This window comes from Quercus lobata, chromosome 7 (genome assembly GCF_001633185.2).
Source record: "Quercus lobata isolate SW786 chromosome 7, ValleyOak3.0 Primary Assembly, whole genome shotgun sequence".
NCBI lineage: Eukaryota > Viridiplantae > Streptophyta > Magnoliopsida > Fagales > Fagaceae > Quercus > Quercus lobata.
The window spans coordinates 44,905,367-44,931,897 of record NC_044910.1 but is presented as its reverse complement, the minus strand read 5'-3'; the positions used below and the strand labels follow the sequence as shown (position 1 = coordinate 44,931,897).

The 26,531-nt window shown below is 34.1% G+C and overlaps 3 protein-coding genes across 7 annotated transcripts in view; 2 read left to right on the top strand and 1 right to left on the bottom strand.

Annotated features, from left to right (window-relative positions):
• The first annotated feature begins 2,375 nt into the window (after positions 1-2,375).
• LOC115952323 (MLO-like protein 6) lies at positions 2,376-7,425 on the top strand. The gene is made up of 15 exons (XM_031069485.1): positions 2,376-2,577; positions 2,697-2,754; positions 2,854-3,095; positions 3,612-3,728; positions 3,798-3,858; positions 4,285-4,373; positions 4,496-4,570; positions 4,662-4,756; positions 4,934-4,983; positions 5,399-5,439; positions 5,527-5,700; positions 5,784-5,819; positions 5,916-5,983; positions 6,061-6,121; positions 6,258-7,425. Exons 1-15 carry the CDS (start codon positions 2,455-2,457, stop codon positions 6,678-6,680), a joined length of 1,713 nt encoding a protein of 570 aa, XP_030925345.1. The 5' UTR covers positions 2,376-2,454; the 3' UTR covers positions 6,681-7,425.
• Positions 7,426-14,937: 7,512 nt separating this feature from the next.
• LOC115952314 (MLO-like protein 12) overlaps positions 14,938-26,531 on the top strand; it is a 47,759-nt gene continuing 36,165 nt past the window's right edge. Inside the window, exons 1-15 of one of the 5 annotated variants that reach the window (XM_031069424.1) lie at positions 14,938-15,210; positions 15,329-15,386; positions 15,489-15,730; positions 18,359-18,475; positions 18,546-18,606; positions 18,996-19,084; positions 19,187-19,261; positions 19,351-19,445; positions 19,624-19,673; positions 20,107-20,147; positions 20,235-20,408; positions 20,492-20,527; positions 20,623-20,690; positions 20,769-20,829; positions 20,966-21,609. In XM_031069424.1, the coding sequence (XP_030925284.1) occupies positions 15,088-15,210; positions 15,329-15,386; positions 15,489-15,730; positions 18,359-18,475; positions 18,546-18,606; positions 18,996-19,084; positions 19,187-19,261; positions 19,351-19,445; positions 19,624-19,673; positions 20,107-20,147; positions 20,235-20,408; positions 20,492-20,527; positions 20,623-20,690; positions 20,769-20,829; positions 20,966-21,388 (1,713 nt within the window). In that variant the 5' untranslated portion in view covers positions 14,938-15,087 and the 3' untranslated portion in view covers positions 21,389-21,609. Of the gene's footprint in view, positions 15,211-15,328; positions 15,387-15,488; positions 15,731-18,358; positions 18,476-18,545; positions 18,607-18,995; positions 19,085-19,186; positions 19,262-19,350; positions 19,446-19,623; positions 19,674-20,106; positions 20,148-20,234; positions 20,409-20,491; positions 20,528-20,622; positions 20,691-20,768; positions 20,830-20,965; positions 21,610-26,531 lie in introns of those variants that run through there. The other 4 variants (XM_031069425.1, XM_031069428.1, XM_031069426.1 and 1 more) reach the window with 4 other exon arrangements.
• LOC115952322 (polyubiquitin 11) lies at positions 23,518-24,591 on the bottom strand. The gene has a single exon (XM_031069484.1). The coding sequence runs from the start codon at positions 24,357-24,359 to the stop codon at positions 23,670-23,672; it is 690 nt and encodes a 229-aa protein (XP_030925344.1). The 5' UTR covers positions 24,360-24,591; the 3' UTR covers positions 23,518-23,669.

Genomic DNA, 26,531 nt, shown 5'->3' with positions numbered 1-26,531 from the left:
ATCGATAGTGATCTTGTTATTTTCATACTTACAAAATATCAAGATAATTAGAGGTAATAACTTTCTTATCGTAAAATGTTTAAATTTTAAGCCTTTTTAATTTTAAAATAATATTTAAAACATGAGTTTATGAATTAAATATTAAATAACATATGAATAATATGAAATTTGATAGGTGTGTGGGGTAAAAGACCAGTAGGCCTATGTCAATGACTACATTGGGCCAAAGGCCCAGCCCAAGGGAAAAATCTCTCCTCGACCGCGGGGAGAGTCCTCCTCGGCACAATGTAGCCGAGGATGGAGGAGGTAATCTGCTATTGGTAGTGACACTCCATATCATCTCACAGAGCAGGAAAAGTACTAAAGCAGAAAAGGACAATGAAAGTGTTGAAAGGAAAGACTGCCATTATCACATTCGGTGTCTTGTGCCTGACACAGTCATACCTTTCTGTCCTTACAACCACTCCCAACAACTGGAAGGAAGGGCTGATGGGACAAGTACCTACCCTAGGGGCCTCATTCAGGAGGAATGAAACTACTATAAAAATGGAGTAAAGTGAGACAGAAAGGGCAGGGTGGAGACCCCCCAACACACCAGAGGCATTGAAAAGAAAAAGCTCCCCAGACCGTGGCAAGGACCGATCCTCTCTGATGAATCCAGTCCACCTCAACCTGATCGTAAAGAGTACCATAATGACCGTTGTTCATACGCTAAAACCTAGCTTTTTGGCCCATTCTCTACAAATTCATTGTACCGGGCTCACAAGTCTGAAGTCCCATTCATTTTGGGCTTGGCCTGAAAAATATGACCCTACAATAGGTATGTTGAGAATAAAAAAAATGTAATCGAACCATAAAAAAAGTTGATTACGATAGGTACTATAAGTGTGTTCACCATACCACTCAAACAATATGACTCCACTAAAACCAACCAAAATAGCCCGCAAAATGGAGTAATCACACCACACCGCAAGTGGCAGTGAACTGCACCGCACCGTACCGTACCCATATAAATATATATATATATATATTAAATGTATATTAATAATTTAATATTATATGAAGTAAGTAGTCAAACTAGTGTTAATTAATGTGTTCTAGTTTCACGTTAAAAACGACTTCGTTTTAGTTAAATACAAAATCAAAAGTTCAAATCTCATTTACTTCTCCGTCTCACACTTTCACTCTTCTCTCCCAATATCCTCTCACTTTCAGGTGTATAATTGTGTATGATTTACTGTCATTGATTATTATTATTATTATTATTATTATTATTATTATTTTTGTATATACTTGTGGAACTTTTAGTTTACTGTCAATCTGTTATGAATTTTCTTTTTGTCTTGTATATATATATATATATATATTTTTTTTTTTTTTTGTTACACATATTATTATTATTTTTTAAACTTATTGTTATGGTTATTAATAATAAACTAGTAATTGGCCATAAAGTTTTGAAAAATATACCAACCCAAACCCAACCAAATCGCACTTTATATACTAAACTGAATTGAATTGCACCACACTACAAATGTGACTGCATAATTGAGATGCGATGTGCTGATGATTTTTTATTAAACCGCATTGTAAAATACAGTACTAAAAATGACCCAAAACTATGTATTTATATCATAAATAACCACACGAACTTATCAAGCAAATGGAATAAGGCTTATTTATGCCCAAAAAGAAAATAAAAAAAAAAAAAAAAAAAAGGAAAGAAAAAGGAATAGGACTTATAATTAAAAAATATTACAAATTCCAATGTGGTGTGAGACTAGTAAACAAATATTGTAAAATAAAATATACTGAAAGACATCATTTTTGTTTTGTTGAGATCATTAGTTGTGATTGATATAATATCAATTTCATTTATCTTAAATTCAAAAAGAAAAAAAAAATCATATATTTTAATACTACAATTAAGTAGGGTGAAGACTAAGATTCAAATTTCTCATTCTTTGTCAAGAGCCTAGTAGATTGTAGTTCAACACTTTAATTGGTAAGTACTTTTTGATTTTTTTAATGGAAATATCTGAAATTCAAATTCTCATTTATCAAATTATCAAAAAATAATAACCTCTCCTTCTCCAATACAGTATAAATTTTTAAAAAATAAATAAAACCTATATAAAAGAGGAGCATCCCGTTAATATTATTTCCATGTCTCAATCCCAGTCTCCTTCCCATTCCCGTAGCTAACGTCCAAAGTCAAGGTCTCCCGACTGCTCCACCTTGGACTCTTTCCTATATATTAGTCTTCACCTCTCCATTGGAATGCAAGCTTCAGTGGTCAACTGGCCATAGCTTCCTCTCTTGCCACATGTATTTCACTATTTCTTGCTCAACCAACTCGTTGAATCGGTAAAAAGGCCAATTCTTTTGCTCCCTAAATTTCTTTTACGGTAACTTATTATAGGCCAAAAGAAAAAAGAAATATAGAAATTGTAGATGGCAGGAGCAGAGGGAGGACAATCCTTGGAGCAAACGCCAACTTGGGCAGTAGCAGTAGTGTGTTTTGTGCTGGTTGTAGTTTCTATCATCATTGAACATGTCATTCACTTAATAGGAAAGGTAAACGCTATATTAGAAGTCTCTCTAGCTAGTGCTTATACAATTATTTATGGTTTTTCTTTGTAAGTGTAATTAGTTGGGTTGGTAATGAATGATGATGTGCCTTTTGCACCCTGCAGTGGTTAACAAAGAGACATAAAAGTGCTCTTTACGAAGCTCTTGAAAAGATAAAATCAGGTTTGCTAGATCTCTAATTATCAAACATATAATTTAGAACATAATTATTTGTAGTTTGAGTCAGCTATTATATATTTAACTCAAGGATCTCTTTCTCAGAGCTTATGCTATTGGGGTTCATATCCTTGCTCCTAACAGTTGGACAAGGACCCATTTCGAGTATATGCATAACAAAGGCTGTTGGGGCAACATGGCATCCCTGTAATAAAAATCAAGAGAAAAAACTAAACAAGGACGAAGAGAATGGCCACCGGAGGCTTCTAACAATTTCAGACTTTGGCGGCGGTGGTAATACTCGACGTGTTTTAGCCGCTGCAGGATATGACAAATGCGTAGACAAGGCATGTTGAATTATTTTCCTCCTCATAGTATTATTTTTGCATGAAATATTTTGCCTCCGTAATATTTAATCTGAAATTTGTACGAGTCCATATAGTTATACTTGTACCTTTTTTTCATCCCCCTTTCATGCGGGTCACCATTCTTCATGGTTTGATATATTCTCATATTTCTTTGTAAGTCGCTAATACAATATATCAAAGACACCCTTTTTAATCCAAAAATTTAATGTAGTTTATTCTCATTTATCTTTGTAATTAAGTTGCTAATACAATATGACAAAAACACCATTTTACTCCAAAAGTTTTATGTAGTTTATTTATTCTCATATTTCTTTGTAAGTTGCTAATACAATATGTCAGGACACCATTTTATTTTTAATCCAATGTGGTTAATAAATTTAGACTCAATAATAAATATTAATCACTAATTTTTGTTATTATCGTCTAAATGTGGGACTAAGCATACTAATCAACCACAGCATTTATAATATAAACATTTTGGGTGAATATGTGCAGGGTAAAGTTTCTTTTGTCTCAGCGAAAGGCATCCATCAACTCCATATCTTCATCTTTGTGCTTGCGGTTTTCCACGTACTTTACTGTATAATCACTTTGGCTTTAGGCAAAGCAAAGGTATCAATAATCAATCTGAATCGCTCTCCCATCAATGCAACATTTTGCTGAACTTTTTGCCTTCTGCAGATGAGAAAGTGGAAGGCATGGGAAATGGAAACAAGGACAGCTGACTACCATTTCTCCAATGGTAGGTTTCACCTACGTACCATGAGAGCAACATATAATAGGTCTTGTGATATAAAAATAGATAGAAATTATAATATTTTTCATGTGAAAATAATGTTTCAATTACAATTTAACACCTCTAACAAGTATGAAAAAATTGTTTCCTTAACATTGCTTACAAAGTTGCAAACATATTATATGTACCTTTATCCCTAGTTATAAATTATTCAGCGTTCCTCAGTTCCTCTAATGTTAGATGAGATCATAAGAGATTGTCCCAAAATATGAACTTCTAACAAAAGATTTCATAGATAATTAGCAATACAATGATACTAAGTTAGATAACCGTTCGTCACAAAATTAAAGCTCAAGCTTTAGTATCAAGCTTTTACACGAACGTCTTATGATACTGCATGTGTGACTAAAAAAAGTGAGGTTTGTGATGCAGACCCAGAAAGATTTAGGTTTGCCAGGGACACATCGTTTGGGCGGCGGCACTTAAGCTTTTGGAGCCGATCATCAGTCCTCTTATGGACAGTGAGCACCAAAAACTCAAAAAGGCTTGTCTACATATTTACTTTTTAAAAGCCAGGAAAGAAAAAAAAAAAAATATATATATATATATATATATACACAATTTGCATGTTCCAAATTTGCAGGTTTGTTTCTTCCGACAGTTTTTTAGATCAGTCCCCAAAGTTGATTACTTGACCCTGCGCCATGGTTTTATCGTTGTAAGCTAGCCTCCTATACTTGTAGTCTACAATGCCATTTTTTGTTGTTGCCAAGAGCTTTTCTGATTCATTTGATAATTGATTTCTTCAGGCACATCTAGCACCTGAGAGTCAAACAAAGTTTAATTTCCAGATATACATCAAGAGGTCACTTGAAGAGGATTTCAAAGTCGTTGTTGGTATAAGGTGCGTGCTCTTAGTTGTTGAGCCATCCAAATAATTGACAAATGTTTTGTAGGATCAAGTATAGACTGAATTCTACTTATATTTTTATAGAGGCTAGATTGCAGCATTTGATTTTTGTGTCATTATGAAAGAACTCTCACTATTTAGGACAATTGATATTCTTTTTCACACTTGCAGCCCAACAATTTGGTTTTTTGCCGTATTGTTTCTACTATTTAATACCCATGGTAAGCCTTTCTTTTCTTTTTCTTCTTTCTACTCTTTTTTTTTGGGGGGAGGGCAAGAGAATGGTGAGTGCAACATTCTCGTTCACAGTAGCTAGTAATTTGAATGGAGAAGTTTCCTAATAAAAATCTTTGGAAAATTCCTAGTTTACATTGTACTAACAATGTAAACAAAATGTGTACCATGTAAGCTTACATTGCTAATACAATGTAAACATATAAAAGTCCAAAATCTTTTACCCTTTGAAGGATACAAACAAACAAACAAGATATCATGTCATATTAGTCATAGAAGATATAATCTCCCCAATGTAGATAGCATGAATTCAAATCCCCCTACTCGTTTTAATCCAAAAAAAAAAAAAAACTTGGTCATCTTCTTCTTCTTCTTACTTTATTTATTTATTAAAATTTACAGGTTGGTTTTCTTATCTGTGGCTGCCCTTCCTTCCACTGATTGTAAGCATCATCTTAGCCCATTTCACATATTCACTTTGTTGGACACTCCAGCAAACGCATCTAATTGCTGATATGGTGCTTCTCTAGATAATTTTAATGATTGGGACAAAGCTACAAGTCATTATAACCAAGATGGGTTTGAGAATTCAAGAGAGAGGAGGGGTGGTTAAAGGAACTCCACTAGTTCAGCCTGGTGATGACCTTTTCTGGTTCAATCGCCCTCGCCTCATTATTTATCTTATCCACTTTGTTCTCTTTCAGGTACTACTATCAAATATTTTATTGTATGCCATTAATCCACTTTATAATTTCATCCATTCTTGATCATTCTTTTGCTCTTGCAGAATGCCTTTCAACTGGCCTTCTTTGTGTGGACTTGGGTAAACCATCCAGCTACTAACTCTAGTTTTAAAAAAATTGACTGGTTTTCCTAAAAAAATCCCAAAATTGATTTTTATTATTTCCTATGTAACCAGCATCAATTTGGCTTAGAATCTTGCTTCCATGAGAAGTTGGAAGATGTGATCATCAGAATATCTATGGGGTGAGTTTCACATTGACATTCCCTAAACGAATGAAACTAGAATTTAATGATGCTGGTGATTGTTGCCATTTGAGCAGGGTCCTCATACAGATTCTATGCAGCTATGTGACTCTTCCTCTATATGCTTTGGTAACACAGGTAAGATTTGCTACCCTAAATATGCAGAGGAAATAAATAATTCAATAATTCATCAACCAAGTATTATTCCATGTTGATTGTCAATCTTTTTATTCATTGGCATAAAGAAATCTAAATGATTCATGACAATTGACAGATGGGTTCGAACATGAAGCCAACAATCTTCAACGAAAGAGTGGCAAATGCACTCCGAAAGTGGCACCACAAAGCAAAGAAAAACATAAAACAGAATCAACATTCAACCAGTACGCCAGAAACCCCAATGCATTCCATGTCTCCTGTCCATCTTCTTCATCACTACCAAGGTGAACTAGACAGCATTCATAAAACGCAAAGGATGTCCAATTTCAATAATGAAGGTTGGGATATGAATGGCCCCCATTCATCCTCTCACCACCATGATCAGATATCATTGCCCAAGAACCAGAGAAACCATGGACAAGAAGAGAGCATTTCTCATGAGCCGAGCTCCACACATTTGCCTTTATCTAGTCATTCATTTCGTGTTCAGCATGAAAGTGACGTTCACTCAATAGATTTCTCATTTGACAATAGCTAGATTAAAAAATTACAGATAAGTGAAAAAAAAATTATATAAAAATAAAGAGGAAAAAAGGTAATGTAGAGATAGAGATCTAGAGGTCTGAAGAGACTTTAGAACCAGAAGACAGTCACCAGCCTGCCTAGCAGCCATTCTGTAGGTGTGGCAACACTCTGTATCTTTGTTCATTTATGTAACACCAATCATAGACTAAAAAATGATAAAAACTCAGCTTTATGCTTTCTGGAAAGATTTCTATTTGAAGATATCAGCACCATCAAAGTTCACAATGGTGTTTAGAGGATAGTTTCAGGAGAGGAATAATAAAAAGGAAGACCATCTTCTTCCCTTCCACTCAATTCATGGCGCCCAGCCAACCCTTAGAGCAAAGGAAAGAATTAGCTCCAAACTAGTTTGGAGACGATTGAAAAAACCACTCATGTGTAGTTTTGATCACATGACTTTTTTAATAAGTTACGAGACTTGTTTAAATATAAACATAAATAGTCTTATAAATCACCATGTAGGTGGGGAAGAGATAGCTCAAATCCAGTTTGGAGCTAAACTTTACCCGAGGGAGGGGTTAACATAAGAGTGTACATACATAAAAGTAACTGCCGAATGCAGACTTCCCACAGCTAGAGGAAAAAATAATTATATAAATAAGAAGTGCCAAAAATCCAAGGTACCAAATGAATATAACAGAGGAAATTTTGGAATCAAGACAAGCCAAATTCATTACATACCAAAAAAAAAAAAAAAACGAGGACATTTTATAAGTCATTGTAGGAATAACAATAGAGAATCATAAAGATCAGGACATTCTCCTCTAGCACTAGGAAGTCACTTATTTAACAAAGTAAGCATCAAGCACCACTCTACTACCAAAGGAATCATTCTTCCCTGACCAAATGATTTCAACAATTCTCTAGATCAATATAATATCGAAAGCTACTGGATTTGGAAGATTGGAAAACATTTTCAATTTCAACATTTATTATGGGTACTTGATATTCATCTACAAAATTTTCATGTTTTGCTCTTTTTTATACGACCGTCTTGTTTCATAAGACACAATCATCCCCTAATGAGAATAAGAGTCCAAATACATATGTACATACTAAATCAACACACTCCAAACTAATCAGTCACACTCACCAACAGTCTCACAAGTAGCATGTGGCTGTCAGAAGAGCAATAGCTCAAAGAAATGGCAATTTAAGTGGCTTAACACTTTGAATAGGGAAGGGAGACAAATGCTATATAGATAAGAAATATCATATAGTTGTATTCTTGACATTAAAAGCACCAAGTATAAATTTCATCAAATAAAAGATCTTGAACCAAACACAGATAATTAAACATGTTTCTGTTCAGAATCAGAATAACTAGTTAAAGCAGAACAGATTCACAAAAGAACTAAGGAAAGCATACTAGTTTTATAAATCACCATATAGGAACCAACTAGCCTAATCCGAACTACTAATTTTATCCATTCTGACAATTGAATTTGAACAGAACCAGCACTAATAACCAGCAATCATAAGCAGAAACCTCTGGTTCCCACAAGGCAGAAAGCTGACAGAGAAAGTAATAGAATAGCATGAATTTCAACCCAGTTATCTCAGAGCTTTGAATCAAACATTATTTATCCAGACCAATGATAAAAATATCATCAACATTTCAGCTGTAGCTACTAACAGGAAGCTATTTTGAGTATATTTCACAATAACTTCTCTGTTTTAACTAACACACATCACATGGAACTAGGGATGAAAGCGATTAACATGGAGTCCGTAACTTAATTGTAGCACTCACAATTTCCCTCAACAGCAATTTCTAACACTAACGAAAATTTGGTCAGTACCATGTAGCATACTATTATATGTACCGCCCATCCGGCAGCCAATTCATATTCAACACAACAGAATCTAGAAAAACTAGATATAACTATATAAAAATGGTTTTTCTAACTAATGAAAGTAACAGCAATCATCTGACGCCCCATAAGTTTGCTATCGTATCATTTGATTTATCAGCACAGAACTAGAACAGGAACCTTACGACATACATGATATCACAAATAAGCTTGTAGCCAATTGATGTTTCCCAGGAAGATATCCAGGTTAACCCCCCCTCCCCCAAGAATACAGCAAATAAAACACAATATATAACCATACCCAATACCACATCAGCACAGAACTAGAAGATCTAACTAAAATGCTTTCACTTCACTTGATGAAGACGCAGTATGCCGACTCAAATGACGTAATGGGACGCGTGTGATCCGAAACTTACGAGAAAGCGGCGGTGGAGATGAAGAAGAGTTGTTGGGAGGGTATTCTATCGTTTCTAGGAAATTATACACTACGTTCTCTCCAAGTAGTTTTAGATAAAGTAAATTTTTAGAGCGTTAAATGTTGAAGTTTTTACTTCATCAAATGTTAATTCTTGGACATAATTCAAAAATATTTAACAATTATTTTAGAAAATTTAATTTGATTTATGAATCAAATTGTTGATCTTTAATTATATGTAAGAAAGACATAAATGTGAGGAATAATGCAAGATATATATAAATATTTTAAATACAAAATTCAAAACTAATGAATAACTGCATCACAAATAATCATTCAAAATTAAAGCATATCTCAATATCACAAATAATCAATCACAATATGTCAAAGAAAATAAACCACAACAACTAATAAGTTTATATACCTAGGGTTTGAAAGGTATGTTGGTAAATTTCATTTAATTAAATGAGTCAAACGAGTTTCATAGGTTAAACACTAACCCAACCCATTTATCAAACAAGTCCGTCGTGTTAACCCAAATATGACACAAACCCATTAAGTCTCAACCCATAACTTGTTAATTTTGTGTCGGGTTTGCGGGTCGTGTCCAATTTTGCACCCCTAGTATCTATATGAGGACCCTAGATTCATGTCCTATCTAAAATTTATTTTCTAAGAGAACTCGTGTTGACTTGAAAAATCTTCCCACGGATCATGAGTTACAAGAAAATATCTCATTTTATCATCTTAATGATCAAGATGAAATAAGAAATTTTATTAGAGGTCATTGTCAACCTCTTTAACATGAATTTGAATAACCCCGTAGAAAATATTCTGAGAGCTACCATTACACCATGCTTAGTATACAATTAGCATAAAAAGATATATAACTCACCAAATAAAATGCGAGCAATCTCTAGAAGTTCCAACTTCTGTTTTTCCCTGCTATTTGGATCCTGAATAACCTACTAAGTAATTTATATCTATATACATATCTAAAAGTTAAAGTGTAACATTTATTATTGCTACACTCTGTTGAGGGCCAAAATTTCACAAGAAAGCCCATTCCATGAAAAGTAAGAAAAGACCATAGGTCTTAATAAAAGGAGACCCAATTCATGAAGTTAAGAAGGACCATGAAGGCCCAAAGTCCCAAAAAGAAGAAAAAAGAAAGAAATAATAAAGAAAAAAGAAGAGGATCTTGATTAGAGGACATGCAACAAGGATTTCGGGTAAGACCAGAGGACATGCAGCAAGGATCTCGGTCAGGCCAGAGGATATGCAGTAAGAAGAATCAACATCAAGGCCCTATGTATGTTCAAATTTCCAACAAAAAGGCCATTAAAAATACAGCAAAATCCAGTGAAAGAACTGGGCTGGGATACCCAGAGGCTGCTAGAGGCTCCGGATCCTCGAAACGTACAGCACAGCTAAAGTGGGATTGAGATAACTCAAAAGGGACACCACGAAATACAAGAAACGAAGAATAGATATGTCCTTCTCAAGCACCCAGTGGTGCAGCAAAGAACCAGAAAGCTTGGAGAGTGACAATTCATGAACAAAAGACTGGTACCTCGGGGAACCCAGAATGAAGAACTATAAGGGGAAGTGGCTGGGAAAACCTTCAACCCAGCAGAAATGGATTCGGCTCGTTTGGGAAAAATGACAGCAAGAAAAGACAACTAAAAGCTGAGTCTAAAAAGTAAGAAGCCTTGAAAGAAGAGAGATTGAAAGTTAGCTACCCGAGGACGCCCAGGAATGGACTTTTAGACGCCCAACAAGTAACTTTTAGAGAAACAACACTAAAAGATGAAAACTATCAGAAACAGGGAAAGAACCAGCTATTAAAGTGGCTGACATAACAAGGGCTCTGGTACCCAGGGAGCCAAGGGGGGAGAATCAGTGGTATCCGAATCCTAGAATGACACTATAAAAAGAGACGGCAACCAACATTGAAAAGGGGATTTAGTAATAGGGAATCAGAATAAGAATCGTAGAGAAAATTCTGTCAAAAACTCAAAGAAAGTAGAAAAATAGCGCCCAGTATCCCAGAACCCATTGTAGAATATAAATTTGGATTCAATGGGATTCAAACTTTGCAAGTCTTAGAGGCTTAGATAGCCATCTAAGTCTGTAATTTTTGAGCTTATTTGGACCTTGTAACACGTCTTAGTGAACACATTGTAATCTACAATTAAGAAAAATAATGAAATATTTCATAGTGATTGGAGGATCCTTAATAGTTATTTCGTGTGTTTCTTTATAACATTGTTTTCCTTTGTTGCTTTCTTGCTGTTCAATACATATTTTCTTACTTCGTAGTTTTCCTTTTACTCAACCAAAAGCTGAGTCTTTTTACCGAGGTCCTCACTTCAACTTGGGCCTTGGACATACTTAGCTTCCAAAGAAACACATGCCAAAACATGCACACTTCAGATATCACTCTCTCCCACAAAAATCTGTCTCACCTAACTATCTTGGAAGGCAATGCCCAAGCAAAGCCACTTGGACTTGAGTTTCAAATCCCCCAAGTCTTGTGCAAAAAGCACTAAGTCTGTGAGAATTGGGGCCAAAATCCTTATGGCTGAATCATTCTCATGAAATTCATTTACATATATGTATATGTATTAAAATGTATATCCTAATCTAAGAAACTAATAATTATTTGAAGATATGTATATTGTATAGTGTGTTCTTATGTAGGACTTACAGAGGTAAGGGAAATGACAAAACTCCATTGCATAATAAGCATGGAGAAAGATCATATAGTTCAAAGAATCAGCATTCTTGGTTCTTACAAGCCTAGTACACTCCGGGATCCCACAACAGTACGTCCGGGATCTCATGACAGTACACTCGGGGTACCAAGTGAAGGAACTCTTTTAAATGTTTATACAATAAAAGATAAGCCCTAAATATTCTATTTCAATCTCTTTCTCATTGTGAATATTATGAATATTTATTTTACTTATTTTGTAAGAGTAAATGGTCATTTTATGACACTAAAACACTTATAATGATATTTTTTATTACTTAGGAGGAATCGCATTTTTGTCTTAAGGAGTTTTATGTGACTTGCGCACAACTTAGTTTGTAATTAATCCCATTTAGTTGCAGTGAACCAAGCTTAGTCCACCAAAACAACAAGTAAAGGGCCCAGGATCCTTGTTTCTACATGAGCCTGTGTGCTAAGAAAAAAGCACCCTCACACACTCCTATTGAGCCACATCATCAACATATGTCCAACATTCTCTCTCTTATTTTTAACTTTTTTTTCTTATTAATTTTTCAACTTATTATTATACTTTCTTCAACTTTACCCCTCTCTTTAACCTTTTCATCTTCCCATTACTATATACCTTAATATCACTTTTCCTCTATCTTTTTATCTTTCCTTTTTTTTGGCTTTTCTTATTCCCTCCTCTTACTATAAATTTACAATTCCCTTTCTCATTTTATGCATATTTTCCCACACACAAAAGGTTGTTTTCTTTCTCTTTCTCTCTCTCAAAATTTTGTTATTCATTTTTTGGTGGAATATTTTATTTTTCCTGCATCTCTACTTTGGTTGATGATTTTTTGCATTATTTGAAACTCTACTTTGGGTTGATATAATTAAGTTATGTTTTTAAGTTGTTATATTTTTCTTCTCTTTGATTTCATAGATGTTATACTATTGCATTATAAAGATAGTATATAATAACATATTGTTATTTTATTACATAATATAACATGACTTGGATAATTTGGTGTTTATAACTATATTTTTATTTTTACTTTTTTCTTCTCATATTATTTTCTATAAAGTAGTCTATACCGACCACCAAAAATTCCAACTGTCGAATTGCCGTTTGGAATGGACCCATGAGGTCCAATCCCCATTACGCGAAAGGCCATGGTGCCGTCATTGGAGTGAGCTCTTCTGACGGCTACCAGATGAGGTTGGCAAACCTTTGGCATTTGTCACATGTTTTGACGTAAGCAATGGCATCCTTCTGCATGGTAGGCCAATAGTATCCTGCCTTGATGAGTTTGTGCACTAATGATCGTAACCCAGAATGGTTCCCGTAGATTCCTTCTTGGATTTCTTGCATGACATAGTCTACTTCTTCGGGGATGAGACACCTCAGATATGGTCGGGAGAAACCCCTTTTGTATAGAACGTCTTTAATCAAAACAAAGCGTGCTACTTGAACCTTCAACTTCCTTGCAGCTTCCTTGTCGTCAAGCAGCACGCCATCCTTTAGGTAGGAGGTTATTGGTGTCGTCGAATAGTTCCCAGAACTTATTTCCTGCACACTGATGCCGTCTATTATTGGTGTTAAATTATTTCATAATTTTAATTAAATGAGTATTTAAAAAAAATAAATAGTGAACTTTTTATATTCATACTTACAAAATATCAAGATAATTATAAATAATAACTTTCTTATCATAAATTTTTTAAATTTTAGGTCTTTTTAATTTTAAAATAATATTTAAAACATGAGTTTATGAATTAAATATTAAATAACATATGAATAATAGGAAATTCGGTAGGTATGTTGAGAATAAAAAAAAAAGTAATATCCAACGATAAAAAAAAGTTGATTACGATGTAAGTGTGTTCACCATACCACTCAAACAATACAACTACACCCAAACCAACCAAAATAGCCCACAAAATTGAGTAACCACAAGTGACAATGAACCACACCACACCATACCCATATAAATATATATATATATATATTAAATGTATATTAATAATTTAATATTATATGAAATAAGTAGACAGACCAACGTTAACGTGTTCCAGTTTCACGTTAAAAACGACTTTGTTTTAGTTATATACAAAATCAAAAGTTCAAAACCTCATTTACTTCTCCATCTCACACTTTCACTCTTCTCTCCCGATACCCTCTCACTTTTAGGTATAATTGTATATAATTTACCATCATTGATTTTTATTTTTTATGTTTTTATATATATACTTGTGGTACTTTTAGTTTACTATTAATCTGTTATGATTTTTTTTTTTTTTTTGTCTTGTATATATTTATGTTACAATTTTTGTTACACTTATTATTATTATTTTTTAAACTTACTATCATGGTTACTAAATAATAAACCAGTAATTGGCCATAAAATTTTGAAAATAATACCAACTCAAAACCAATTAAACCGCACTTTGTACACTACGCTGAACTGAGTTGCACCGCACTATGACTACATAATTGAGATGTGATGTAGTGATAATTTTTTGTCAAACAGCACTACAAAATACAGTGCTAAAAATGACCCAAAACTGCGTGTATATATATATCTTATAAAATAACCACACAAACTTATCAAGCAAATAGAACAAGGCTTATTTAAGCCCCCCAAAAAAAAGGAAAAGGAAAAAAAAAAAAAAAAAGGAATAGGACTTATATAACTAAAAAATATTACAAATTCCAATGTGGTGTGAGACTAGCAAACAAATATTGTAAATTAAAATATATTGAAAGACATCATTTTTATTTTGTTGAGATCATTAGTTGTGATTGATATAACATCAATTTCCTTTATCTTAAATTCAAAAAGAAAAAAAAATCATTTATTTTAATACTACAATTAATTAGGGTGAAGACCAAGAAGATTCAAATGTCTCATTCTTTGTCAAGAGCCCAATAAATTGTAGTTCAACACTTCAATATTAGTTGGTACTTTTTAATGTTTTTTAATGAAAATATCCGAAATTTAAATTCTCAATTATCAAATTATCAAAATAATAATAATCTCTCCTTCTCCAATACACTATAAATTTTTAAAAAAATAAATAAAAATTATATAAAAGAGGAGCATCCCATTAATATTTCCATGTCTCAATCCCAGTCTCCTTTCCATTCCCGTAACTAACGTCCAAAGTCAAGGTCTCCCAACTGCCCCCACCTAGTCTTTCCTATATATTAGCCTTCACCTCTCTATTGGAATGCAAGCTTCAGTGGTCACCTAGCTATAGCTTCCTCTCTTGCTACATGTATTTCACAATTTCTTGCTCAACCAACTCGTTGAATCTGTAAAATAGGCCAATTCTTTTGCTCCCTAAATTTCTTTTACGGTAACTTCTTATAGGCCAAAAGAAAAAAGAAATATAGAAGTTGTAGATGGCAGGAGCAGAGGGAGGAAAATCCTTGGAACAAACGCCAACTTGGGCAGTAGCAGTAGTGTGTTTTGTGCTGGTTGTAGTTTCTATCATCATTGAACATGTCATTCACTTAATAGGAAAGGTAAAGGCTATATTAGAAGTCTCTCTAGCAGTACTTACACAATTATATATGGTTTTTCTTTGTAAGTGTAATTAGTTGGGTTGGTAATGAATGATGATGTGCATTTTGCACCCTGCAGTGGTTAACAAAGAGACATAAAAGTGCTCTTTATGAAGCTCTTGAAAAGATAAAATCAGGTTTGCTAGATCTCTAGTTATCAAACAAATAATTTAGAACATAATATTTGTAGTTTGAGTCAGCTATTATTTAACTCAAGGATCTCTTTTACTCTTTCTCAGAGCTTATGCTATTGGGGTTCATATCCTTGCTCCTAACAGTAGGACAAGGACCTATTTCGAGTATATGCATAACAAAGGCTGTTGGGGCAACATGGCATCCCTGTAATAAAAATCAAGAGAAAAAACTAAACAAGGACGAAGAGAATGGCCACCGGAGGCTTCTAACAATTTCAGACTTTGGCGGCGGTGGTAATACTCGACGTGTTTTAGCCGCTGCAGGATATGACAAATGCGCAGACAAGGCATGTTGAATTATTTTCCTCAATAGTATTCTTTTTGCATGAAATATTTTGCCTCCTGTAATATTTAATCTGAAATTTGTACGAGTTGATATAGTTATACCTTTTTTTTCCTCCTCTTTCATGGGAACACCATTCTTCATGGTTTGATATATTCTCATATTTCTTTATAAGTTACTAATTCAATATATCAAAGACACCAAGGGTGGCTCTACAGCCAGCCTAGGGAGTTCAAATGAACCCCTGACCTGGCCAAAAAAGAAAAAATTTATATAAAATTTTAATTTTTTTAATTTTTTTTTACTCCTAAAATAAAATTTTGAACATTCAGACTCTAAATTTGAATGTTCAAAATTTTATTTAAACCCAATTGAAATAAACTTGAAATATTTTGTATGAAATATTTTGCCTCCGTAATATTTAATTTGAAATTTGTACGTGTGGATATAGTTATATTTGTACCTTTTTTTCTTCCCTCTTTCATGGGGCTCACCGTTATTCATGGTTTGATATATTCTCATATTTCTTTGTAAGTTACTAATACAATATATCAAAGACACCAGAGGCGGCTCTACAGCCAGCCCAGGGGTTCAAATGAACCCCCTGGCCTAGACAAAAAAAAAATATATATAAATTTTTTTTTGTTTTTTTGTGTTGACTCCTAAAATAAAATTTTGAACATTCCGACTCTAAATTTTGTTTAAACTCAATTGAAATAAACTTGAAATATGATTATTTTAGTGCTATTTCCATAATATTTTTACAATAAAGGTTAGTGGCAAGTTGTAATTGGCTTTTTATTTGAACCCATAATTGATGTCACTTTTTTACATACCTTTAATAACTTGACACCTAGATTTGATTGCATAAATGTTGTATCAATAGCACTATTATTAAAATTGCTCATTTGACATTAATAAATAAATTTTCTCTCCGGACTTTAGCTTACTTTACCTTTGATGGTAAAATGAAACTATTTTTTCTTGCACTTTTCTTCTTCATCGGCAAAAAATTACACTATATCAACTGTGGGGTCGGAGAATTTATGACCCCGGTCCATTTTGTATTAAGGCCCAAGGCCCGAGTCGAGATGGGATATAGCCGAGGACATATAATAAAAGTCCAAATAATCTTGAGATGTAGCCGAGGATGACTCTGTCCTCGGCATTCCTGAGGTCCTCCTGAGAGAAAGGGTAAGAACGGTATAAAAACAGTTTTGGGAGAAACCTAAAATATCTGCATTGATAGACAAAGGACCCTTAGACAATATGGCGACAAAGGACGAAGGAAAAGTTGTCATTACTGCCATTGAATACTCTGCACCTGACCGAACCATACTCTTCAGCTTTTACAACCACCCCCAACCACTTTGGGTATGGGCTGATGGGACAAGTATCAATCCTGAAAAGTTGAACTTACACGTAAACATAGGATAAGGGATACAGGCCAATATAAAAGGAGAAGCAAGCAATCCGAAGAAGTGGCTGGGAAAAAAGGCTAAGAACCAGAGCCTCCCAGGCCGAACCAAGGAGAAAAACCTCTCGAGCATGCATAGTTTATTTCTGTATGAATACCTCGACTATCCATCGTCCGGTGACTAAGGTCTAACCTTTCAAACCCACGCTCTACAAATTATATTGTTTGGGCCCTAAGCGTGCGGACCCAATACTATTTTGGGGCCGTCACAAATTGAATCCTTACATCAACTATTCTTTATTTAAATATATGATTTTTTTCTCATTCTCTCTTTCTCAGTTTTATGTTTTCTTTCTGTCTACAAGTAATTTGATAAGTATTCTATAGTTTTTTGAGTCCAAAAAATCTTTTAGTACTTGCTCCAATTTCAAAAGAATGACCACTTGTGTGGTTAAAAATCCATACACATCAAAAGCAAAATCTTATATCAGTTACTATTTTTTTTTCTTAGTTTCACGTTTACTCCCATACCTACCCTTGTATGTGTTACTATTCTTCTTTATCATATATTTTTATTTAATTGGTATTGCATACGACTATAATGAATTATTATTAATTTGACAAATTTTATGATTATTTATTTAATTATATTTATTTATACGTTTAATTGTTGTTGTTTTACGTACCGATTTTTAAACTATTAATAATTTTTTTTTAAACTATTGTATAGTATAGTTGCATGGTATACTATTAGAATATTATGTTGCATGTTATATGAAAACTTTATATATATATATATATATATATATAATTAATCGTTTTATTTTTTACTCTCCACAAAAAAATCCTAGCTTAAGACATTAATGACTCCCCTAGAAAAAAATCCTAGAGCCGCCGCTAAGACACCCTTTTTAGTCCAAAAATTTAATGTAGTTTATTCTCATTTATCTTGGTAAGTTGCTAATACAATATTATGTCAAAGAAACAATTTTACTCTAAACATTTTATGTAGTTTATTTATTCTCATATTTCTTTGTAAGTTGTCAATACAATATGTCAGGCCTAGGACACCATTTTAATCCAATGTAGTTAATAAATTCAGACTCGATAATAAATATTAATAACTAATTTTGTCATTATCGTCTAAATGTGGGACTAAGCATACTAATCAGCCACATCATTTATAATATAAACATTTTGGGTGAATATGTGCAGGGTAAAGTTTCTTTTGTCTCAACGAAAGGCATCCACCAACTCCATATCTTCATCTTTGTGCTTGCGGTTTTCCACGTACTTTACTGTATAATCACTATGGCTTTAGGCAAAGCAAAGGTATCAATAATCAATCTGAATCGTTCTCTCATCAATGCAACATTTTGCTGAACTTTTTTGCCTTATGCAGATGAGAAAGTGGAAGGCATGGGAAATGGAAACCAGGACAGCTGACTACCATTTCTCCAATGGTAGGTTTCACCTACGTACCATGAGAGCAACATATAATAGGTCTTGTGATATAAAAATAAATAGAAATTATAATATTTTTCATGTGAAAATAATGTTTCAATTACAATTTAACACCTCTAACAAGTATGAAAAAATTGTTTCCTTAACATTGCTTACAAAGTTGCAAACATACTATATGTATCCTTATCCCGAGTTATAAATTATTCAGCGTTCCTCTAATGTTAGATGAGATCATAAGAGATTGTCCCAAAATATGAACTTCTAACAAAAGATTCATAGATAATTAGCAATACAATGATATTAAAGCTCAAGCTTTAGTATCAAGCTTTTACACGAACGTCTTATGATACTGCATGTGTGATTAAAAAAAGTGAGGTCTGTGATGCAGACCCAGAAAGATTTAGGTTTGCCAGGGACACATCGTTTGGGCGGCGGCACTTAAGCTCTTGGAGCCGATCATCAGTCCTCCTATGGACCGTGAGCACCAAAAACTCAAAAAGGCTTGTCTACATATTACTTTTTAAAAGCTAGAAAAAAAAATAAATAAATACATACAATTTGCATTTTCCAAATTTGCAGGTTTGTTTCTTCCGACAGTTTTTTAGATCAGTCCCCAAAGTTGATTACTTGACCCTGCGCCATGGTTTTATTGTTGTAAGCTAGCCTCCTATACTTGTAGTCTACAATGCCATTTTTTGTTGTTGCCAAGAGCTCCTGATTCATTTGATAATTGATTTCTTCAGGCACATCTAGCACCTGAGAGTCAAACAAAGTTTAATTTCCAGAGATACATCAAGAGATCACTTGAAGAGGATTTCAAAGTCGTTGTTGGTATAAGGTGCGTGCTCTTAGCTGTTGAGCCATCCAAATAATTGACAAATGTTATGCTGGATCATGTACAGATTCAATTCTACTTATGTTTTTATAGAGGATAAAATGCAGCATTTGATATTTGTGTGCATTGTGAAAGAACTATCACTAATTAGGACAATTGACATTCTTTTTCACACTTGCAGCCCAGCAATTTGGTTTTTTGCCGTATTGTTTCTACTATTTAATACCCATGGTAAGCCTTCCTTTCTTTTTCTACTTTCGATTATTTTTTGGGGGAGGGCAAGAGCATGGTGAGTGCAACATTCTCGTTCACAGGAGCTAGTAATTTGAATGGAGAAGTTTCCTAATAAAAATCTTTGGAAAGTTCTTAGTTTACACTATACTAGCAATGTAAACTTACATTATAGTGTAGAAACAAAATGTGTACTAGTAAAATGTAAACTTATGGAGTCCAAAATCTTTTACCCTTTGAAGGATACAAAACAAATGAACAAGATATCATGTTATATTAGTCATAGAACTTAGCCAAGAGTTTAGTGACACTACCTGAACTCCCCTATGTAGATAACATAAGTTCAAATCCCCCTACTCGTTTTAACCCCCAAAAATAAAAGTTAGTCATCTTTTTTTCTTTTTTTTTTCTTTTTTTTTTTTTTAATTTACAGGTTGGTATTCTTATCTGTGGCTGCCCTTCCTTCCACTGTTTGTAAGCATCATCTTGGCACATTTCACATATTCACTTTGTTAGACACTCCAGCAAACGCATCTAATTGCTGATATGGTGCTTCTGTAGATAATTTTACTGGTTGGGACAAAGCTACGAGTCATTATAACCATGATGGGTTTGAGAATTCAAGAGAGGGGAGGGGTCGTTAAAGGAACTCCACTAGTTCAGCCTGGTGATGACCTTTTTTGGTTCAATCGCCCTTGCCTCATTATTTATCTAATCCACTTTGTTCTCTTTCAGGTACTACTATCAAATATTGTATTGTATGCCATTAATCCACTTTATATTTTCATCCATTCCTGATCATTCTTTTGTTATTGCAGAATGCCTTTCAACTGGCCTTCTTTGTGTGGACTTGGGTAAACCATCCAGCTACTAACTCTAGTTTTAAAAAATTGACTGGTTTTCCTAACAAAATCCCAAAATTGATTTTTATTATTTCCAATGTAACCAGCATCAATTTGGCTTAAAATCTTGCTTCCATGAGAAGTTGGAAGAGGTGATCATCAGGATATCTATGGGGTGAGTTTCATACTGACAATTCCCTAAACGAATGAAACTTGAATTTAATGATGCTGGTGATTGTTGCCATTTGAGCAGGGTCCTCATACAGATTCTATGCAGCTATGTGACTCTTCCTCTATATGCTTTGGTAACACAGGTAAGACTAGCTGCCCTAAATATGCAGAGGAAATAAATAATTCAATAATTCATCAACCAAGTATTATTCCATGTTGATTGTCAATCTTTTTATTCATTGGCATAAAGAAATCTAAATGATTCATGACAACTGACAGATGGGTTCGAACATGAAGCCAACAATCTTCAACGAAAGAGTGGTAAATGCACTACGAACGTGGCACCACAAAGCAAAGAAAAACATAAAACAGAATCAACATTCAACCAGTACGCCAGACACCCCAATGCATTCCATGTCTCCTGTCCATCTTCTTCATCACTACCAAGGTGAACATGACAGCATTCATAAAACGCAAAGGATGTCAAATTTCAATAATGAAGGTTGGGATATGAATGGCCCCCATTCATCCTCTCACCACCATGATCAGATATCATTGCCCAAGAACCAGAGAAACCATGGACAAGAAAAGAGCAGTTCTCATGAGCCAAGCCCCATACATTCACCTTCATCTCATCATTCATTTCATGTTCAGCATGAAAGTGACGTTCACTCAATAGATTTCTCATTTGACAATAGCTAGATTAAAAAATTACAGATAAGTGAAAAAAAAAAATTATATAAAAAGAAAGAGGAAAAAAGGTAATGTAGAGATAGAGATCTAGAGGTCTGAAGAGACTTTAGAACCAGAAGACAGTCACCAGCCTGCCTAGCAGCCATTCTGTAGGTGTGGCAACACTCTGTATCTTTGTTCATTTATGCAACACCAATCATAGACTAAAAAATGATAAAACTTTCTGGAAAGATTTATATTTGAAGATATCAGCTCCATCAAAGTTCACAATGGTGTTTAGAGGATAGTTTCAGGAGAGGAATAATAAAAAGGAAGACCATCTTCTTCCCTTCCACTCAATTCATGGCGCTCAGCCACCCCTTAGAACAAAGGAAAGAATTAGCTCCAAACTAGTTTGGAGCTATCTTGCTCAAACTCAGAGTGGTGATTGAAGAAACCACTCGTGTAGTTTTGATCACATAACTTTTTTAATAAGTGATGAGACTTGTTTAACTATACACATAGATAGTATTATAAATCACCATGTAGGTGGGGAGGAGATAGCTCCATCCCTGTTTGGAGCTAAACTTTACCCGAGGGAGGGGTAAACATAAGAGTGTACATACATAAACTGCCGAATGCAGACTTCCAACAGCTAGAGGGGGGAAAAAATACTAAATAAGAAGTGCCAAAATCCAAGGTACCGAATGAAATGAATATAACAGAGGAAATTTTGGAATCATGTCATGCCAAATTCATTACATAAAAAAAAAAAAAATAAATAAATAAAAAGAAAGAGGACATTTTATAAGTCATTGTAGGAATAACAATAGAGAATCACTTATCAAAAAAAGAATAACAATAGAGAATCATAAAGATCAGGACATTCTCCTCTAGCACTAGGAAGTCACTTATTTAATAATGTAAGCATCAAGCACCACTCTACTACCAAAGCAATTATTCTTCCCTGACCAAATGAATTCAACAGTTCTCTAGAACAACATAATATCGAAAGCTACTGGATTTGGAAGAATGGAAAACATTTTCAATTTCAACACTTAATTATGGGTACTTGATATTCATCTACAAAATTTTCATGTTTTGTTCTGTTTTATACGACTGTCTTGTTTCATAAGACACAATCATCCCCTAATGAGAATAAAAATCCAAATACATATGTACATACTAAATCAACACACTGCAAACCAATCAATCACACTCACCAACACTACATAACCGGCAATCATAAGCAGAAACCTCTGGTTTCCACAAGGCAGAAAGCTGACAGAGAAGTGATAGAATAGCATGAATTTCAATACAGTTATCTCAGAGCTTTGAATCAAACATTATTTATCCAGACCAACGATAAAAAATATCAGCAACATTTCAGCTGTAGCTACTAACAGGAAGCTATTTTGAGTATATTTCGCAATAACTTCTCTGTTTTAACTAACACACATCACATGGTACCAGGAGTGAATGCGATTAACATTGAGTCTGTAACTTAATTGTAGCACTCACAATTACCCTCAACAACAATTTCTAACACTAACGAAAATTCGGTCATTACCATGTAGCATACTATTATATGTACTGCCCATCCGGCAGCCAATTCATATTCAACCCGACAGAATCTAGAAAGCTAGATATAACTATATAAAAATGGTTTTTCTAACTAGTGAAAGTAACAACAATCATCTGACGCCCCATAAGTTTACTATCATATCATTTGATTTATCAGCACAGAACTAGAACAGGAACCTTACTTCATGTTTCCCAGGAAGATGTCCAGGTTAAAACCCCCCCTTCCCCCAAGAATACAGCAAATAAAACACAATATATAATCATACCCAATACCACATCAGCACAGAACTAGAACATCTAACTAAAATGCTTCACTTCACTTATAAATGCATTACAGGAACAATCTCGACATTTAGCAACAGATAACACAGTGGTGATTGTGAATCTGTGATGAGAGGCTGCTAATCTTTTCAACAACATTCTTGGCAGTTAAAAGCTCTAATCAACCAAATCATAATTCTAATATGCCTAGGGAGGCATTTCACCTAGCTATTTGAGGACCAATTTGAAGGTCCATTCTATTCATCGAGCATATCTATTAATCATATTGAATTAAGGCATAGAAAACACAGAAATTTGAACAAACAAAGGTACTATTATTTAAATTAGATATTATAGATACATTGATGAACCACAACAGAGTTCTTAAAATAACTTTCAACAACTACACTTATTAAGAAAGCCACAATTCAAACACATTAAACCTTCTTCTTTCAGAGAAAGTCTTTTACTGGCCACCGCGAAGACGAAGAACAAGGTGAAGAGTGGACTCCTTTTGAATGTTATAATCAGCAAGAGTCCTCCCATCCTCCAATTGCTTACCAGCAAAGATCAGCCTCTGCTGATCCGGAGGGATTCCCTCCTTATCTTGAATCTTCGCCTTCACATTGTCAATCGTATCGGAGCTCTCCACCTCTAGAGTAATCGTCTTCCCAGTCAGAGTCTTGACGAATATCTGCATACCTCCACGGAGCCTCAACACCAAATGCAGAGTCGATTCCTTCTGAATATTATAATCAGCGAGGGTCCGACCGTCCTCTAACTGTTTTCCGGCGAAGATGAGCCTCTGCTGGTCCGGAGGGATCCCTTCCTTGTCTTGGATCTTCGCCTTGACATTATCGATGGTATCGGAGCTCTCTACCTCCAACGTGATCGTCTTCCCCGTTAGGGTTTTGACGAAGATCTGCATGCCTCCACGGAGCCTCAACACGAGGTGGAGCGTTGACTCTTTCTGGATGTTGTAGTCGGCGAGGGTACGACCGTCCTCCAATTGTTTACCGGCGAAGATGAGCCTCTGCTGGTCCGGGGGAATGCCTTCCTTGTCCTGGATCTTGGCCTTGACGTTGTCTATGGTGTCGGAGCTCTCCACCTCCAGGGTGATGGTTTTTCCGGTTAGGGTTTTCACGAAGATCTGCATCTTTGGATGGATGTGAGTAAAAGAAAAAGAGAAAGATTGTGAGAGAGAATTATTAGGGAGACGATGATATTCGAGAGATGTTTGTATGAGGGAGTAGGGGAAGTAGAGGTGATTTATATAGAAGACGTAGTCTGCCGACTCAATGACGTAATTGGATGCGTGTGATCCGGATCCGGAACTTACGACAAAGCAGCGGTGGATTTGAAGAAGAGTTGTTGGGAGGGTTGGTATTCTAGGCTTCTAGCATTTCTAGGAAATTATACTGTTCGTTCTCTCCAAGTAGTTCTAGAATTTTTTTTTTTTTTTTTTTTCAATTTTTTGATAAAGTTCTAGAAATTTCTTGGTTGTGTACCGTTGCCAAATGCAATTTAAAAAATTAATAATTAATAAAAAAAAAAAAAAAACCCTTAATTTAGGTAAGTTGCGGTGTTTAAATTGACTTGCTGCCTGCCTAAAAACCCACGACCACGAGTATTGTCGACCAAATAGTTAGGTTGACTCTTAAGAGGACATCTAACGGGGGATATAGGCTAATACATCTATAAATGACAGCTTGCTTTTGACCAAATCAATGGGTGAAACCATGGTTTTAAAAATCGAACCGGGCATTAAACTGTTTTTTTTTTTTTTAATTTTCGGTTCAACCCCGATTTTTACCTGATTTTTGATTGGTTTTGGGGGTTTTAACAAGACCGGACTGGCTCTCGGTTCCCGAATGAATCGGTCAAACCGATCGGTCCGGTCTGATTTTTAAAACTATGGGTGAAACCAATTAAAATTTTCACCAAGTCACCCAAGTGGATTGAATTTAGGGTAACAAATGAACCAAACCATTTATAAACAGTTTAAACTTGGCTTGATAAAAAGTTCATTCATATTTACTTATTTATAAATAAGTCAAGCTTAAATTTTTATTTTGGGTTTGCTTAATTTTTTTTTAAGAGAGTTTTAACCTATGAAGTTCATTCCTAATGATAGCTATTTATCATTAGACCAAGACACCAATCAGTTTTTGGTGTAGACGAGGATTGAACCCTAGATCTCTTATTCAACCATTAGAGACTTTACCAGTTGAGCTAACTAGAACCCACGTTTTAGGTTTTTTTATTAAACCTAGATGCAAATCTTGTGAAAATTATTTGTAGGCTTGATTTTTAATGTTCAATAATTTTTTGAACTTTATTTGTAGGCTTAATTTATGCTCAAGCCAAGCTTGAACATTCTAATTTTGTTGTCGAGCTGAGCTTGAACATTCACTACTTGACAAAGTTTGGCTCCTTTACAACCCTAGTTAAACTTTAGGCAACTCTCACAATGACAAATTAAACTCTTTAATTAATTTTAATGATGTCAATTTAAATTTCACACTTTTGGAACAACTATAATGAGAGCTTTCTATTTATATCTCCTGTTAGGAATCACTTAAATATTTGAAGGAAATAAATTATTTTGATTTTCAAGGTATGATGTCCTAATAAGCTATTAAAAATAAAAATTTGAAATAATTATTTTGGTACCCCAAACACCAAAAATTATGCTACATCAAAGGTGCTAAAATTTAAGAAAACAAGTGACATGCTACAATGATCTTTGTTACTATTATTTAACTAGCTTATAACCCCATGCATATGTATGGATATACTTAAAAGATACACATTAAGACGCTTAGTATAATAATCTTACATATATAATTAAAATATTATTGATAGGCATTTTTTTATTTTTTTTAACTCTTTAAAAGGTCTTGTAAGAATATTATTAGATAGAAAATGTAAATTGTCAATGTTTTAAATATTTTTATGTTCATTAATTATAGACTCTTAGGTTTTTGTACGCAATAACTCATTTGAATGGATATTTATGATATGGTCTCACATTTGATTCCAAAATTAAGAAATAAAACTCTCTCTAAAAATAAATAATTTAGGACACATGGCGCAAAATTGGACTTCAATTGTAGAATCTAATTAGATTTTCTCTAAGTTTTACCTATTAATATATATATATATATATATATATATATACACATATATATTTTTGTGCCAAATGAATTGTTTTTAGTTATAAAAAAAGACTCATAAATATAAAATCATTCAAACTCTCTCTTCCTCTAATTTTATATATAGTGTTAGATATATGATTATGTTTTTTTATGATTTATTTATATTAGAC